The sequence below is a fragment of the Eucyclogobius newberryi genome, unplaced genomic scaffold (assembly GCF_026437365.1).
Source record: "Eucyclogobius newberryi isolate DKJ021-1_F unplaced genomic scaffold, fEucNew1.0.hap1 SCAF_18, whole genome shotgun sequence".
Taxonomy (NCBI): Eukaryota; Metazoa; Chordata; class Actinopteri; order Gobiiformes; family Gobiidae; genus Eucyclogobius; species Eucyclogobius newberryi.
Genome location: NW_027315812.1, coordinates 13,897,821 through 13,916,320, shown reverse-complemented (window position 1 = coordinate 13,916,320; position 18,500 = coordinate 13,897,821). Strand labels below are relative to the sequence as shown.

Sequence of the window (18,500 nt, the reverse complement as noted above, 5' to 3'; positions counted from 1 at the left end):
AACGAGGCTGCGAGACGACAAGAATCTGTGCGTGATGTTTTAGCGATTTTATCAAGTGTTAAACTAAAGACGCAGAAGTTCAGAAGTTAAAGCCCTACACTCACATTTTAGGGGTTACAAGGCCAACGCCACAAACAATCTTTTCTGCGTTTTCTTAATCAAAACTGGCCACTGATTGCTTGGTGCAACAGTGAGTAGTGAGTGAGTTTTCTTTACAGCCCATCGATATGTTGTTCCCTCCTTCTTTTATCCATACTTCTTTTTATACATGAACTTATTGATCATGTAGATATGATGTATGTTTACTGGGTGCTATTTACTAACCTCAAAGCTCCCTTTTTTTCCAGAATCGCTCCCTTATGTTTTATACACTGCCTGTCCACAAGAAAGTTGCCACAGAAACAAAACTGTCACGTGCTCTAATATTTTGTAGGACCGCTTTTAGTTTTCATTACAGCACACATTTGCTGTGGAATAGTTTCAATGAGCTTCTGCAGTATTAAATGTTTTATTTCATTCCAGTGTTTAGCAGCGTTATCTTTCACCAGTTGATCTCGTCTTGATGATGTGAGAGAGTGACCACTGCACAGAGCCTTCTCCAGCTCGTCCCAAACACTCTCACTGGGGTTCAGATCTGTAGTACATTAGTTTCTGCTTCTCCTTAGATGTTTTCTCTGCTCGATCCCAATGATTTGACCCTTCTCAAACACACCGACATCTTATCCATGACCACGGGATTTGTCTTTTCACATGGTTGTATCAGAAATGAGAAGCCACTCATTGCATCAGTTGGGTTTAAATACCATATTGCGGCTGAAAGATCGTCACACATGCAGCAAATGCAGTTGAATCCACGGGACGATGTTTTTTTGGTCAAACAGTGTATGTTTTCTGTGGTATATTTGGTTTTTATGCATAACGAATTGCCCCTGGTGGGATTAATAAAGTTCTCTGACTCTGAATAAATAGGGCAACAAACCTCAGCAATGTAGGGTGTGTATTCCCCACTTCCTACATTGTTCCCCCTGATTTCCCTTTGTCAGTGTTCTCCCAAAGTCCAATAAAACTTTCTTTTTGAACAATACAACAATGGCTTGCCTCAAATAAAAACTTTTTTGGCTGAAGGGAAAAGCTATAATAGACATACTAGACAGCAGGCTTTGTGAAAATGTATGAAGAGTGGGAAGAGACAATCAGCAAACGGTTCATTTTTGGAATTCAAGACCAAAATTTAAAAAAACAGATTTCAAGATCAGCATCTATGACACGTGCTTCAACAAAACCTTGGCCTTGTCCATCTAGATCAGTGTAAGACACGTTAGCACCGACATGTGGAGACTGAATTTGTTTATTTGTACTCTTGAATCATCTTTCATTTGAGGTATTTCCAACTTATCTCCGATTGCAATGTCTGGACACACACACAGTCCAGTGCACATGTGTAAAAGCATTGTTTAAGTGGCTACATTCGTTCGCTAACCCTTAACCCTGACCTCGAAGGGAAACTCCACCTCAACACACTTATCACTGCAAAACAAACAGCTTTTGTTGATCCTCCGAACATTTCTGAGTGCTCCGCCGTGTCCTTACCAATTCCCAAAGATACCTGGGCAAATACCATAAATATTCAGTGCAGGTGCAGGCATAACTCACTCCCAAACAGGGCTGCATTACAGGGCCATCTCCATGAGCCCTGCTTATATAAACTTTAGATATAACAAAATAAATCAGCTCAAACAAACCGTCATTTCTTTAAAGGTCATTTTACGCTCTCTAAAGACATATATACAGTCGTCTTGCAAAACAAAATCCTTATCTGATCAATAATATACATTGCATGGCCATTTTATGTGTGCTGCCAGAGGGTTGCTGCACGGCGGAAATTAAACGCTTGAAAAATGTTACGACTGAAATGTTTTTCCTGCGTTTGTGCTCAATGTCACATGTAAATGAAGAAGACAACTCAAAGTATGTCCACAGACTGTGCCGATGCAGTATGTATTTACAAAATCACAAGTAATGATAAGATAAACTGTTAGAGCTTGTTTGCAGATCTCAGTTTACACGTATATGTTAAAATGCATGTCCAAAAGCTACGTTGAGGAATTGTTGCTGATTTAACAATGATACTGTACATGAGAATCAAAACTCTCCAGTACATAAATATACTGACGTATCGGTATCATATCAATCATGATATCTTGAGTATCCTGATCACAATTGTCACACGATATTAGTCCAATTCAATCCAACAGAAATGTGTTTAAACATGCTTTTAAAAGGTAGTTGAGGTTTAATTATTACAAAAATAATTCAAATGTATCATCTTATACCCTTATTAGAAACACAACTTTTTAAAATGTTTTATTTTTAATCTATTTTTGTAGCATGATTTGACAATAAACAACATACTCAATATTAAAATGTTGCACATCAATAAATAAACTTAAAATCTATTACCGTAGCTACATTTCTACCACTAATACTAAAATCTACTTCGGCAATTAAAGTTTTTTCCTTACGCTTGAAGACATCTATACAAAGACCAACTGAGCTATCCCCGACACAAACATAGTTACATAGATTGTCTTTTTGCCTCTATGTTTTCACGGTCAACATCAGCGTCCTTAAATCCATCCAGTGCAGACCCTTCGCCCAGGCATCTCTTCTCTCTCTCTTCCTTTATCACTCCTTTTCTTTCTCTTCTCCTGCCTCTCTCCTCCGGCCCGTTTTATTGAGCGCAGATAAATGGCGGTCGGACTCCCAGCGGCTTCACCCAGGAATGTGACAGCAGGAATGTTTACGTGGTCATCTCCATTACCGAGACGAGCTCCTCTCTCTCCGTTTCTCTTTCTCTTTCTCTCTTTCTCAAACAGCGCCAAACCAACAGGTAATTATCATAATAGATGGACTTCAGCGGGCACACAGGGGCCAGCACAGTCCCAGTTCAGAGGTTCACAAGTTCGAGGACCGTTTACAACTTGAGACATTCCGCACAGACACAGAGGGGTCAAAGCAGAGGATTTATGTAACTTAAATGAACTTGAGCAGATGTCTGAAATGATTAATATAGAACTTTGTGTATTGGGAGATAATAAGGCACGGGCTGGACACAACAGTGGCTTCAGTATCGTTGTTTCAGGACTGGAGAGTAAAATATGTACTCAAGTATTTACGGTACTAGCTTGAAAGTAACATCACTCACGTAGGAGTAAAAGTGATCCGCAAACTTCTCACTTTTTGGTGGAATCATTCATTTGAAAAACAAAAACACGAATCTGCTCCAACTGATGATAATAAATTGGTCTGATGTAACGTTTGTTCACAATGACTTTTGCAGCTTGAAATGTTACTGCAAAAAAATAAATTCTTTGATTATACAGTGTAAAGAGATGATAATTGTGATGGGCGGATCGAAACCAAAAATCTATACTGACAGAGGTATCGAAAGTACTTCAAAAATATTGATACTTAATACATTTTGTTTATACATTTGTAATACATTCATATTTTAGGATTCCTGCACATATATTTACTTTTCATATTAGATCAAGCAGAGGTTTGGTGGTAGTAATAGTTTATAGTTGTATTTCTGTGCATTTTAGTACAAACCTCATTGGTATTGGACCGATATAGCAATATTTACCATAAAATTACTTTGTATCGGATCGAATCTAAAATCTGTGGTATTGCCCACCACTATAATACATATAAGATATTAGATTTACTATTATTCTGTGTAAAATGTTTGATCAATAGACCAAAATGTTTATGGTCACTCTACTTAGCCCCATATTAAAGGTGCTGTGCATGATTTTTTTCTGTCTACTGACAAAAAGACCCAGTTCATTTTGAACTTTATGCACATGTATCATTCACTTACCTAATGCATTCTTAGCATCCAAATAATTCACCGCGATGAGTTTATGCTTTTCACATTTTTTCTGAACCAGGAGCAAGTTTTGCCATCATGGTAAAGTTAATGAACATTAGCATGCCAACAAAACTACAATTAGACCCAAAGAGCACACAATCGACTAATTTTCACACAAATAGATGGTTTTACATCAGAACTTGAGCAAAACAGATTCACTTTATTACATGGGGGGAAAAAATCAGCTACAGCTCCTTTAAGGCAAACAACTTGAAAATGGGATCATCGTTTATTATTACAAACGTTAAACATTGTAAACTTGCTGTATATAATGAGTCTTCAATTGATAGAGTCAAAATGGCAGCAGATAGGGTCATTACAGTCGGCAGCTGTCTCATTTCAACACGAGGCTCCATATTGATCATCCTTTTGAGCGCGTACACCTGCTTTCGCCTCAGCGGCCTCAACTCGACCCGAGATGTGTCGTATTTTGGGAATTGTTTGTATGTGGAAACTAGGAAGGAACTCAGAAATTAAACCACGGATAATAGTTTGTATAGAAATATTCCCTTTGTCTTGTTCAACGCACATAAACATTAAGCATGGGCTCACACGCTAATCCAGGTTAATGATCTCTGCTGTGGGGATTCGTAAACAGGACGCACAAGGCGCACACAGCTTTAGGGCAACAGCACACGCAAATAGATACAAGCTTTCATCAAACTACCATGATGTAATAATAAATACACAAATGGTCTTTTGTTTCCCAGGGAGTGGTTTGGGTTGAATGAATTAGAATATTGTATTATGTCATGTGTACATCATCCAGAAAGCTTAGGCTATTTGTTCTGTAATAAATGTCTCCATTCAGACCACGAGGAACAATAGTTTACCTTTATTAATCAGGAAAATAGAAAAGTCACATAGATGCCAGACATGTTGCTTATGTTAGTGTTTTCCGTTTGGCTGTGCTATTACTTAAATTATAACGGAGATACAGTTTCAGTCATCTCTAATTGTCAATGAACAGTTTTAGGTCTTTTTAATCCAAAGGTCCACATCAGTCCTCTCTGAAAAACATATGATTTGGAGAAGAGTTCAAACATTTTTTGTTTGTTTTAAATTGCAATTATTGAACGTCTATCTTGTTTATGTTCAGAAAATGGATGCTGAAATCCATTGTATTAGTTTTAATGGGAAAATAAATAAATGTGGTGAATGTTTTTGTCATATTGCCCAAAAACTGAACTCCAAATAAATGTACATATCATACAGCTACCGTCTCAGTATCCAGAGGGAAATTATTTAGTCATATTAAGGATTTTGTCATGCATCTTTTACTTACTAATCAATTATTATGAATACTTTTTTTTTTTTTTTACATTTTAGAAGACTTAACACAAAGAGATGAATACTTTTTACAAGACCTGGTCCAACTATTGTATTTGAGAGTGACAGCCCAATATACCTCATGGTGCGTTCTAGATGAGCCCCAGCCGAGTTAAAAATGTAACGTAATAAAGTGAACAAAGGACAAAAAAAATCTGCATGTGCCATGAAACGCAGTCAAAGCAAATTCCTTTAAGGAGCTTTACTAGATTTAACACTGTCATTATAATCTGCATTCAACAGATACATATTTATGTGCCTTCTATCCTACCCAGCACTATCAGTTCAACCTGGAATGCACAAGGATGACTTTGCTTTGAAATGAAAACTCTACAAGGCGATATCCACGAAAAATCAGAGCTAAACAGGAGGGGAAGAGTTATGGCGTGAGAGGGACAGATAGCATCAGCTGAGTGCGTACACGGGTGTTTAAGTGCGCAGATTGTGACCGGGATCAGCTCTTTGATAAATGTCTATCTGCTGAACTGCAGTCAAGCCTTGTGTGAGTGTGTGAACAGCTTCTATAGAACCTGAAGACAAAATCATACTTAAGAGCATAAAGCAGGAGTATAGCAACCGTCACAGCAACAAGTTGATCCATTTGACAGTTACGATTGGGGATGTCAAAAGAATCGATACTCAAATACTAATAAATACTAAAACTAGTGTTAAAATTAGTATCAAAATCAGAATCAATACTGAAAAAGAAAATGCCATAAACACGACTAAATTTGACCTTTTCTGAATTGTTTTAGAACGGCTATTTGGTAATTTAAAAGAAGGTACTATTATGCAGTAGTCGAAAATACAAAAAATGACAGTCAATTGAGTGTTTTGTACTATCAATTCAGTATCAAGCCTTTTTCTTACTATCGAAAACAAGTTTGAGAATGTTGTATTGTATTGTAAATATCTGAGCAGTGTGCAGTACCTCTTTTTCCCTACTTAACTACTTCTAAAAGTGAAATCTTAACCCTAATCTAGAACTACATTTAAAGTTTACTCTCCAATCAACTATTACATTCAGTGAAATGTCAAATGTTCTTCCAGAGCGAAACAGACTTTCCGAAGCTCTTATACTAGTTCCGAAGCACAACCGCTCAACAAAGACGCAGACGGAAGAATAGATAGTACAGTATTCAAACATCAGCAAAATGTTTCCACTGAGCGCTGTTTGGGACATGGGGCCATTGTATGTTTTGCCAGAGCACTCGACAACCAATATAATCCAAACACGAGAAAAAGGAAGTGGCTAAAAACACTGTAACTGGATAAGCACAATTATTTGTATATCTTGGGTCGGTGCTGAACATGACCGAGTTCGAGACATATCGTGGCCGCGCTGACAAATCTGATTGTGTAAACAGGCACAAATAAACGGAGGTTTGTAGTTTGTTCATGTCATTCTTCTCAGCGCGGCCTCCAGAAGGACGTCCTGCCAAGTTTACGTCCCAGAAAAAGATCTTCAAAAATCAGTAGAGCCATGCAGTATCTCAAATTCCTTGGTAAATGCCGTTTATGAGGAGCTCAAACTAAAAGGCGATGAATGTCGGGTGGTCCTTAAAATGCACTGGTCATAATAAGCGTTTCGAAAATGGTTTAGTGACATTTTTACATCCAACAATTGCCTCTTTGATGGCAGCTTCAGCTAATTATTTGATCATGCTGAGGGCTTTGGGACACGTTTCAGTGCAGAGGAAGTGGCTTACCTGAGCTAAGACCCTGAGAAATGCAGCCCGGCCCCGAAGACAAGCCAAACAGCCGTTTAATAAGGGCACTCTATCTGAGCATAAGTCCTGCGCTGTCTGAACCCGGATAATCCCCCCGAAAAACCCACTTCTTAAGGATTCTGTTTGCCTTAAAAGACTGAGAAAGAGCTCTGTTGTGGACTTAGGGAAAAGGTGAGGACCCAGGTTCTCACAGGACACGGAGGAGGACAGCGGACAGGATAGGATACAATTTACTCCATTTTATATATCATTTAAAGTGTCTGTACCTGATTTTTGTCCATGTAGATGAGCAAATTTAGTTTTATATACATATACATATATAGTAAAAGCAGCTCTTAAGGTCAAAATGAGACCGCTGTGTGCATCAAATTACAAAGTGCTTATAGCATGGTCGTTTTTAGACTGTAAACGGCAGGCACAGGGTCTTTAAATATGTATAAAAGTTTAACAAAACATTTAACAAAACATTAATAACACAACAAAACATAAAATACAGTGAGGTTTACTGTATACTTAAATTCTTCTTATAAACCTTAAATGAGTGCATATTGGACAGAGGTTAGTTTAATCTTATGGAACACAATTCAACTGCACAATGAGTTTCCTAATTAGTTTGATTGGTAACAAGAAGATGACATTATATATTGAAAAGTGAGATGTATCAATACTTCCCCTCACGATTACAACCCTAAAAGTACATTCCAGCACTAACTTTTGATATTAAGCAAGAAAATATGGATGATAATTTCAGCGTAGAGCCCAAAAACTGACTTTACGGTCATGTAGCATATGATTATTCCCAGACCGACCTTTGTCTTTGTTGTGGTTTATCATGTAACAAAGTGAAACACGATCTTTGCTTAAATACACTAAATCCATACATGGATTTTCCCGGATTACCGCAGGACCTTTCCCCTTTCAAACAAACCCGAGCGCTCGGAGAAGCCCTCACACCTGTGTATGTTTTAGGCTGATACAGGACAGCTATGCAAAGTTATCACAGTCTCAGTTAAACGCAGATGACAGAGGAAAACATTTGTACTTCCTGTTCTGCAAGCCCTCACCAAACCCACGTCGGTGCATCCGTGACTCTCTGACCATGAGCCTGCCCGCTGTAGACACACCTGATAGGAATAGCACATTTTCCACTCGCAGTCAGTATTATTTTTGTCCCAGTGGTCGCAGCCATTTGCCCAGAAACATGTCACTTCTCGATAATTAAGCGTGAAGTTGTGTGTGTTTTGCACTGATGGGATGCACCTTGACTAAAACATCATTACCTCGTCACGTTCACAGCAAAGAGCACTGAGGCCACGGCTTTGAGAGAGCGAGGGAGGGAAACGTTGCATTTTTCATTACTTTAAATAAATCTTGTAAATCTGTCAAAATAAATAAATAAATAACTGTAAGACTAAACCAGCGTAATAGATGATATGATTTATGGCTATCGAGTGAATGACACCTTAGTTAAGGTTTGTCATAATGCAGCTAGCATGTTTTCAAATCATAGAAGCCTGGCATTATATAACTTTCCCTACTGGTAAAAAAACAAAAAAAATCTTAATTCTTCTTCAGTAGAGCATACAAAGTCAGTATTTTGAAGTGCTTCTTGAATAGGATGCTTCCTGGTGGTAGTGCTTAAGACTACACATTTACAACAATATATATTTATGATTTTACTACAAATGTTGCCTATTTTCTCCCAGTTTGACACGTATGGTGACGTTTATGATGTCACTTCCTGATTGGACATGAGCAGCAGATATGACAGAGGTAGCGGTTATTCCACAACTGTTACCTAGCAACCATAACGTAAACAAAGGCCAATATCCATATAATTGCGCAATAGTTATTCATTCATTAATTTTCTAGTGCTTGTTCCTGTTCGGGGTCGCGGGTGACTGGAGCCTATCCCAGTGACTTTGGGCCTTAGGCGGGGTGCACCCTGGACAGGGGCCAGCTCGTCACAGGGCCAACACTGAGACACAGACATTCATTCACGCTCACATTCATTCAGTAGATGCCAATTTTGTCTAACACATGCATGTCTTTGGATGGTGGGAGGAGCCAGAGAACCCGGAGAGAACCCACGGGAACACGGGGAGAACATGCAGACTCCACCCAGAGAGATCATGTGATCTTGGTCTGGCCCCGGAATCGACAATAGTTATGATTTGACCAATTATAAAGACCTTTATTTTGTTCAATGACTGTTTAAACCGTCAGAAAATTGTGTCAGATGCGTAAATTGTTCCTGGAATTTGGATGAAATGTCACTAAGGAAACTCAGCTCTACTTCCTGTAAATTTCCTCTTTACATTTTTCTTCACAAACTGCCACTTGACTGATGTAAACACTTTCTATATCAAAAGTAAAAAAATGCTTCACCTTAATAGTCAAACTGTGTCAAAATAAAAACTTAACAGAAACAAAACAAAGAATAATAACGGTTCATTTAGGCCTCAACACGGGAAAAATGTGAAGCAGCTTTGATTTGTTGTGATATTGATTGTTGCGCCAGCCAAGACTGCAATATCGATACTTTAGCAATATATTGTGCAGCCCTACTTAACAGGATGTTTTCAGGAAAATGTCCTAGTAATAAGTTATAATACACTAGTTATATAACAGATCAGAGTATGAAACAATGTACTCAACATACTCCAGATAACCATGTTCATTTATTTTCCACACATAATAAGCTTCCCCCTTCAAAAACAAGAGAAAAATGCTGACTTTTCACTTGACAGAAAACCTTCAGACCCACATAGATTAGTCTTGGATGGGGCTGAAGTGTCTAATCAATAGTGAGTGCTTGTTTGAGGGCCGCAGTGGGACATGTCCAGAGCTGCAGTGTCGCATGAGTCATCCACAGACACTGTCCCTTCACCAGCGACCGCAGCGGAAAGCAGGACGCGGCCCGCAAGGCAAACAGTGATGAACGTGCTATTTGAGGAATGAAAATTAAAAAGAAGCTGGAAAGTATGTCTCTAAAGCCCCCCCAACCATCCCCACCACACCACAAATTAAAAGTCGCCTTTGTCCACACAGTTTTGAGTCATTTTGAACAAGAGCTGCTCAATTGTGGAACATAACCTGAGTCACGGTATCAATATCACGATCGTTATGAGATGAAACATTACTTTTTTACGATTAATCACGAATGAAGACGCCATGACCTTACAGCAGTGATATTTTTTGAAGAGTAGATTGATTTGAAATGACGTAAGTTTTGTTCTCGTTCAAAACATCTTAACATTTCCATCCGAATAGTGATTTTTTAAAACAAATTGTCAATTGCTGGCCTGTTTAGGACGTTACTATCATTAACATCATACTATTATCATTCATTAGTCATGTTTGACGATTTAAATGCCATTGTAGATTACACAAGTGACCTTTCCCCAGGTTTTGAGGAGCAAAACGACGTCTCATACCTTTCAGTTTTCGTTGCTGTACTGTTTTCATGACACCGTTTTGAACTGATTGTCGCGGCAATCACCATTTAAAACAAACTAATTACAGAGATGCATTGCTTACTGTGGCGACGGAGGAGCTGAAGGAAAAGCGTATGGTCGAACAAGCGGTGAACATGAATCACGCGCATGCATATGGTCCACAGAGCGCTCACTGGAGATTAGATGTAACTTTGGGCCTCTTAAATCTGCCCGTCCCCCTCGAGGATACGGGCCGAAAATGAGCTCTCTATCTCAACTCCTGGCTGTGAAAGACATCAGTTCAAGACAAGCATCGTAAATCACGGCCACTGTGCCGCTCGCTGTGGTTTTAATTTGTACGAAAAAAGGATGTGCTTAAGTAAACCGGTAATCCAGTTCACAATCTGATTATCGCTGAGGAATGTCTCTGATAGTTTACATCTGTTCATCCCCGGCTCATATTTTTCATTAGACGGATTGTTTGGCTGCGTCGTCGTTTCGCGGATTCATTCATCTTGATTTCCCCATTTGCAGCCCCCCACATATGATATCCAGATTTAAGACGGACCACCCACTCGCAAAAAACATACACGACTCTATCAACTTCACTTTACCCAATTGGAGCGCGAGGTGTATTAAAAACCAATTGGGCCCGTGATGACACACAGTAGTCGTGCAAGGCCTTATTTGCAAAGCAGATGGGAATCCTTGGCCCAGTCTAGCGTTAATTACAATCGCATTTGTGGAAGAAACAGTCCCTTCTCCTGAAAGGTGGTTAGGTTAGGACTCTGTGTACAGCCGGAGGGGGGGAAGAGGGCACCGCAATCCCCAAGCCCGCCGCGAGTAAGAAATCTGAGAGAATCGTCAAAAGATGCACAGGACGTGATCAATCAGAGCCGAGCGGGCCAGATGTGCCAGAAGTGTTAACTAGGGTTGCCAAAAAATGGATACCCAGACACTAAATGATCCTGAAACTACTATTGAAACGAGATACTCAATGGAAATAGTACTGATACTGAAGAAAATGGCATGAATAAGACAAGTTTGGACCTTTTCTGGATAGTTTTAGAAAGGTCTAGATCAGCTGTTTCAAAAGTTTCATGCAAAATACCATCTAAGATCTGGTTTTCTAAGTACCACTAGATCCAAACCTGGATAATATCATGCCTAAACTAGGGCTAAGCATTGTCCAAAATGAGACTAGACCAAGTTTAACATAAGACTGAACCATGGATATAGTAGTTCTAATAATTATTAACCAAAAGGAGGAAAAAAACAAACAGATTTACAAATAGTGAAACTGCAGAAGGCCCACAATTGCACAGTTTGAGAAACAAAATTGACTTTTAACTTTTTAACACTCTGATTTGTGACAACCAAATGGAAAAGCCACAGACCCACAAACAAGCCCACTACCACGACGGTCACACCCCCACACAGGAGCCAACACGGGGGCTGCAAGATCTAAGCCCAAAACACTGCCCCGCTCCTGTCTGCAGATCTGGTTTTCATCATGACATGTTGCAACACAAATACTCCGAGGACCAATAACAAGCAAGAAGCATTTGACTTCTGCTAACGGCGGCTTAACTCCTCTTCATGTGTGGCATTGAGTGGCTGCAGCAGTCGACCACGAGAGCTGGGTCCGAGCCATGGCACAGACTTTACAGGTGCACTCTGTTAAAGGTTGGATGAAATGTACAACACGTTTTTTGGTGCGTGGTTTGAAATAACACACAGTTTGCATTTGTCAATCTAGATTCTACTGAAGGATACTCAAAGCTTACAAACGGTAACATGTCGCATGCCGAATTTGCTTTTCAAAGTACAATCTTCAGTAGACATGAGCACCAATATTAAGGACAATACAGGACTGAGAATGTACAATTCCAAACCAGACTATATCAGGACTCAGAACTAAACCAGAGATAAGCCAGGGTTCAACTGGGACTTAGCCAGTGAGCCAGTTTGAGAAGTGAGACCACGGTTTGAGAAACACTTTTTGAGTAAAGACACAGGTAATTCCGTATTGTAAACACTTTATGGCTTTGAGACCAATTAAAATATTACAAATAACACGATTTAACCACAGCATGAGCGTCTAGAGCTACTGGAAGTGTTTCAAGGCTGTGGATAGAAAAAGTACAACGTTCTGTCCAAAGCCCTTCGCCGTCCGTTCCATGTGGTCGTCTTTGCTTATCTAAATGCTCCCTTGTTTAGAGTGAAGCGGTAAACAGCGGGCTTACTAATGGAAGGAAGGGCTCTTGGCTTTCATGTTCCGAACTCATTATAATTAAAGTGTCCTTCTTTATCGTCACTGGGGCTAATTACAGCCTCGGCGAACGCAAACAACGCGACACAATTTACACGCTCCAACCGCAAGTCCCAAAGCAGGAATAGCCTTTATATACAAATACCGGTGGTGGTGCGACATGCAAGATGGTTTGGGAATGGGCTTTTTAAAATTTTCTTCTATGCGAATGTAAATCATGGGGAAATGCAAAAAAAAAAAAAGAGCAGACCACAGTCTTTTGGGGAAAAAGAAATGAGCCATGGAGGACCAGTGCACAAGAGAGAGAATGAATTACTGTGGGACAAACCTAATCAAACCTTTAGCAACAGGAACAGTTTAGTGTTTAGATTTACGAGGCAGAACTACATTTGTTTGCGAGACATCTGCTGTGCAACATGTTTAGCAAATTCGATCGCAGGCGACTACGAAACGTAATATATCATTCTTCGGGCTGCAGGTCATCACTCAAATACCATCTACATCTGATTTTCATATGGACACAAGGAGACCAGATGCCCTAACACAACTGTTTGACCGGGCTTTGGGACCAGGGGAAAGGTATGGCGCAGATTTACCATTTACTGCATGTCCTCCCTTCTCTCATCCCCCTTTTCACGCTCACCTGTCCTGTCCAATAAAGCCTACGGGCCAAAAATCCTTAATGAAAAAATACATAAAGGGAATTTACATCATTTTGCTGATGGATGACACGATGAGATGTCACTGTGATGCCTGTAATGTTCCACAGTATGGCATTGATTATCTACCTGCATTGAGACAAGCAGGTGACGCATCCAGGGCGAGTGACAGGTCAGATCTGCGGAGAGGCGACCCCGCTCACAGTAAGAATGCAGGGATTTTTTTGAGAAAGAATAACAAACTTCCAAGATAGGGAAGTTTAATGCCTTACTATGGAACATTTCAGAGAGACAAGGAGGTACCACAGCCCCCACCAGACAATGTATTTACTTTAATATATGTATCACAATAACAGGAGAGGCCGTGCACGAATACATTCAGACAAAAACCTTATTCTGCGGGGAAATGTGACGCTTTATACCAGATCCAAGTTGAACCAAAACGGTCATAAAAAGGTGCAAAAGTCACAAAGTGGGAGAGTTGCTGCGCTCAAAGTGAACTAAAGGGACTGAGCAGTGATTTCCAGAGTGCGTAGCTCCCAGTGAGAGCAGCTGTAAAGCCCGGGCTGCAGCTTTAGCCCTGACAGAGCCAGAGAAAAGAGTCGTGCGTGTGTCTGACACCTGTTCCCACTTTGAGACAGCGGCGGGACCAACGCGCAATTACGCACAAGGAGGAGATCGGAGGAGGAGAAGGAGGAGAAGAAGGAGCAGCGGAGTTCTTACCCAAATTGACAAAGCTCATCACCATGTCCGCGTCATTGAGAAAGGCCGTTTCTTGGAGCGAGGCCATGTGCGGGCTCTGCGTGGTCCGCATCGGGCTGTACCGGTCCGACGCGCCCTCCACGCGGCTCCTCTCCTCGCCCGAGATCGTGTTGTACAAGTCCAACATGAAGAGCGGCGCGGAGTTGTACTTCCCGTGGGACAGATGCGGTCTCGGCCGGTGCGGGAGTCCCAGAATGGACAGGATCTCCTTCTGCATCTCCCGCTTCTCGTGCGTCCGCAGTCTCCGGTGGTGGATGAACCCCGGGTGCGCCTCGTTGTGTCCGTCCAGGGAGAAGTTGTTCCTCCCGGAGACGGGCGCCGCGCAGTAGTACGCGCTCCACCACAGCCCGAGGAAGCAGAGCCAGCAGCCGCGCATGGTGACAGCCCGAACGGGGAAAAGTCCCGAGGAATTGAAGCCAAAGTCCGGCTTGTTATCTGTCGTGATCAGACGCGGAGGAACGAGCCCGCGTCAAGCCATTTGCACAATCGACAGAGGAGCGACGCACTTGCTTTCATTTCTCATCCAAGGAGTTGCGCGTTTTTTTGTGTTTTTTTGTTTTGTTTGGTACTTCGAGATGAAAAGTAATGAAAAGTATATCAAACTTTTACCACCATAAAATCCAGTGGAGAAACAGCGCGTCCTCGTTTAAAGTCGCCATTCCTCCTGCTGCGTGTTTTATTCCCGTGTGCGCGCGGCGGGTTTGGAGCGTCTTTTATTATGGCCCCGCTCGGTCCAAACGCTCGTCTCCACTCGGGACACTCGGGAGGAATCAGCAGGTTGCAGTCCATAATATGTCGCGCGTGCGTGAGCCGCGCGCGTCCCAGAAAAACCGCCCCCCTCCGCCCCGCGCGCGCCACGGCCAGAGGTGGAGCTCGCGCGCTTGCCCCGCAAACGGGACCATTTCTGTTTTGATTTATTTGTAATTTGTTTGTTTGTGCGTGGATCAAATAAGCCGCAGATGTTTGAAGAGTGGGGTTTGTGTTGAATGTGCAAACGCGGAGGGGTTTGAGGGGGTCAGAGGCGCGTTGTCCGTGTGTCTGGTGGTGACTTGCACTGAATGTCCGCGGCAGTTTGACCACAGCGTTTCTCCAGTGGACGCACGACCCCTGACGATGGACGAGGAAACAGCAACGACACGGGAATGAATCGAAGTGTATTGTAATTCAATCAAGTGGTTATTGTATTCCAATTGTACTGATCCAAAGAATCATTCACAAAAAAAGTATTTGGAGAAACTATTACTTGAGTAAGGAGTAATAGTTTGGACGTTTATGACGGATTTATGACAGACAAAACATTAGATAACGCAAATATTCTGAGATTTCCAAAGAATAGACCAAAGATTACAGAATCAAATCATATCTGAATAAGGTGCATGTGAGAGGTGCACATATTTTGTCAATATTGAGCTTTTGTCACTTGTAGACTTAATCAGAGTTGTAGGAAAAGTAACAAAACAAAAGTAAGAGCAATGATACTTCAAACTAAATGTTACACAAGTAGAGTATGAGTAGTAGTAGTAGTAGTAGTAGTAGTAGTAGTACAGTGTCAGAAAACGACTCTGAATTTACTCAAAGTTCAACAATTTGGCATTTTTTTTCCGTGTCTTAATGATAAATTAATTCAAACGATATTTAATGTGGTTGGTGTGTTTTATGGGGGTGCAATGCCAACTTGCAGCCTATAAAGCACACCCAGAGAGACCCCCATTACAAAAGTACCTGCAGTACTTTGGTCTTTCTTGAAGTCTAACCTGTGTTGTGTCTCCAAAGCCGGCTCTGAAGTCGATGGTCGGGACGATAAACCCCAAAGGTGTCCATATCTCCTCCGCTGGGCCGTCTGCTGCGCCTGCTCCCATTATCTTATCTGTGAGTGAGGAGTGAGAACCAGCATCAAAGCCCCACATACCAACAGACCCTTCACGACATGCAACAATGGACAAGACGCCAACTCAGCAAAATACTTCACTGTTTTTGATCTCACCAAGAAATAAGGGCACGTTTTAATGCTGTGGCACAAAATGACTCCATGTGACTTGCATTAGCAGATACTGATAGAGACTACTCAAAGCAAGACACACCAGATAGATCATGTTTATTTTATCTTACTTCTACATAAAAGTTCAGTAAGATCTTTTTTTTATCTATCTTTGTGCTGCCGCCTCTATAGACCATTGTTATCGTTATAAATGAGAATTTGTTATCAACCAATACCTAGATAAATAAAATTTAAACAAGGTTAACCATTTATTTTTTGTCTCTTTGTCATTATATAGTAATGTGTAAGTGGGAGTTTCTCTTGTGAATCAATAAAGTTTGTCTAAGTGTAGGTCATTCCACAAAATAGATTCTCCCCATATCATCAAACACATTTAAAAGTCAATAAACTCCTTTTGAGAAAATACCTTCTAAATTATCATGCTTTTTTAGTACTTAAAATATATAAAATGTTATAATATTAATAAAATATAGCCGTCGTAGATTATTATTTTACATTGTGTTAATTGTAAACTGCAAAATTGATTTAAAATGGCTGAGTAATCGAAACAGTGGATTTTCCTTTACATGTTTTTTTATTTATTATGAGTACAACCTGCAGTTTACGTTTTTTATTTTAATATCCCCCCCATTTTCTATAAACAAACAGAACAAAGAAGAACGACCAGAAAGTATAACAATTCTTATTATTTTTCAAATAAATGTACAGATTTCAAAGTATAGTGACGTGTGTGGGGATAGGGGGTAGGTGAAAACAGGAATTTTCTGAGCACTCGAGACCCCGATGCAGAACAATACAATTCAAACACATCAATTACAACTCTGAGTATAAGATGAGGGAACACCGTTATAGCGTGATTAAATGCTCATAAAGGTTGATTTTTTTCATAATATGTAACCTTTATATTGGCGTCCATCAACACCACATAAAGTACTTAAACATTGTGTCGTATATATTTAGTGTTGTACCACAAAATAAATCCTTACTTTTGTGACTTGTTGCAGTGAAATAATGTATACAGCAGGCCGTCTATTGAAAGATGTACTTTTACAATAACAATTCAGATGACAGAAGCGCTGCTCCTCATAGAAGCAATTAATTTCCTCCTCTTAGTTTAACTTGGACCAAAATCCCCATTTATTTGAATAAGTGCTCACTTTTGATTTACAGTTATGCTTATGCAGCTAGCCTCGGTCTGTAGCATTTGAAATATTCCTTTCCTTGTTTTAATCCCCCCGAAAAAGTAGATTGAGTTTCTTTATTACTCCGAGAGCTCTTGGTTCCTGTCGTCTGGCGTTCATCTCAAACCACAGCGCGGTTCTTCGGGGTTGGGAATAAACGGGTAATTTGAGGCAGCTCTGTAACAAACAGCGTTGAAGACAAGTTTAAACATTTCACAGGTCAGTGGCGGCGCTTGTCATGCTAAACAACTGTACAAGGAATCGACTTCTGCTTCTCTACACCAGGCAGTAGTATTTACAACAAAGCGCTTTCCAAAGGATTTCTGATTGCAGTTATTCATTTCAGGAATCAGAAATGAATTGATGTGTGCCTATGGGTCACATGTCAATAGGGATTAGGGCAAATATCTGTTAACTTCAACCTTTCCGTTTATAGAACACTGCTATTTATTTTTGATTTTGTTTATCGGTTCTGCCTAATGACCAAAGAAAGAAAGAAAGAAAGACACAAACAGCTATTTTACCTATTCTGTGCAAATCAAAACTTTCAAGTGGTCATTTTTCTCTTGTAGAAATGTCACTTTATCAAATTTTACACATTAATGATTACTCACAATGACTGACAATATGAGTAAACAACAGTGACATCTTTATTTTTCCATCCAGAGTCTAACTTTCTGAATTAAATAAATAAAGTTTACATTTAGATGCATTTTTTGGACTATAGATTAAAGTAAAAAAGGCAAACAATGTTACAGTTATTAGTCTCCTCAATAAAATGGTACTAATAAGCAATTTGTAAACACATTGTTTATTCAGCCTCACATTTATAGCAAAAAGCTCAGAGACTAATGTGTAATTGCTGTCACTTCCGATGTTCATTACCTCATATTCCCTGATCAATCGGCTTCAGGGCAGGTAACACGAGGGGCCTGAGAACTGAAATCGCAACCTAATAGCTCAGGGGCAGACGCCCTAACCAATCTGCCACACTCACGGCTCATATTTAATCAAACATTTCCGGAGCGCTCAAGTTGATATACAGTTAAAACACCAAAACACCGACTGACGGCAACAACAGTGTACAGTTACCTCTCTTTTTGCAAAATGCTCATAATTCACGCTGAACTACGACATTGAATTGCTGCATTCTGTATCAACGCACTGAAAATTGTAATAATATCTTTCTATTTCTCT

At 40.3% G+C, this 18,500-nt stretch overlaps 1 protein-coding gene across 1 annotated transcript in view; it reads right to left on the bottom strand.

Moving 5' to 3' along the window:
* Window positions 1-14,603, bottom strand: part of bmp6 (bone morphogenetic protein 6) — a 69,355-nt gene extending 54,752 nt beyond the window's left edge. Inside the window, exon 1 of the mRNA XM_072450590.1 lies at window positions 14,085-14,603. Coding sequence (XP_072306691.1) covers window positions 14,085-14,499 — 415 coding nt within the window. The 5' untranslated portion in view covers window positions 14,500-14,603. The remainder of the gene's footprint in view (window positions 1-14,084) is intronic.
* Window positions 14,604-18,500: the final 3,897 nt, after the last annotated feature.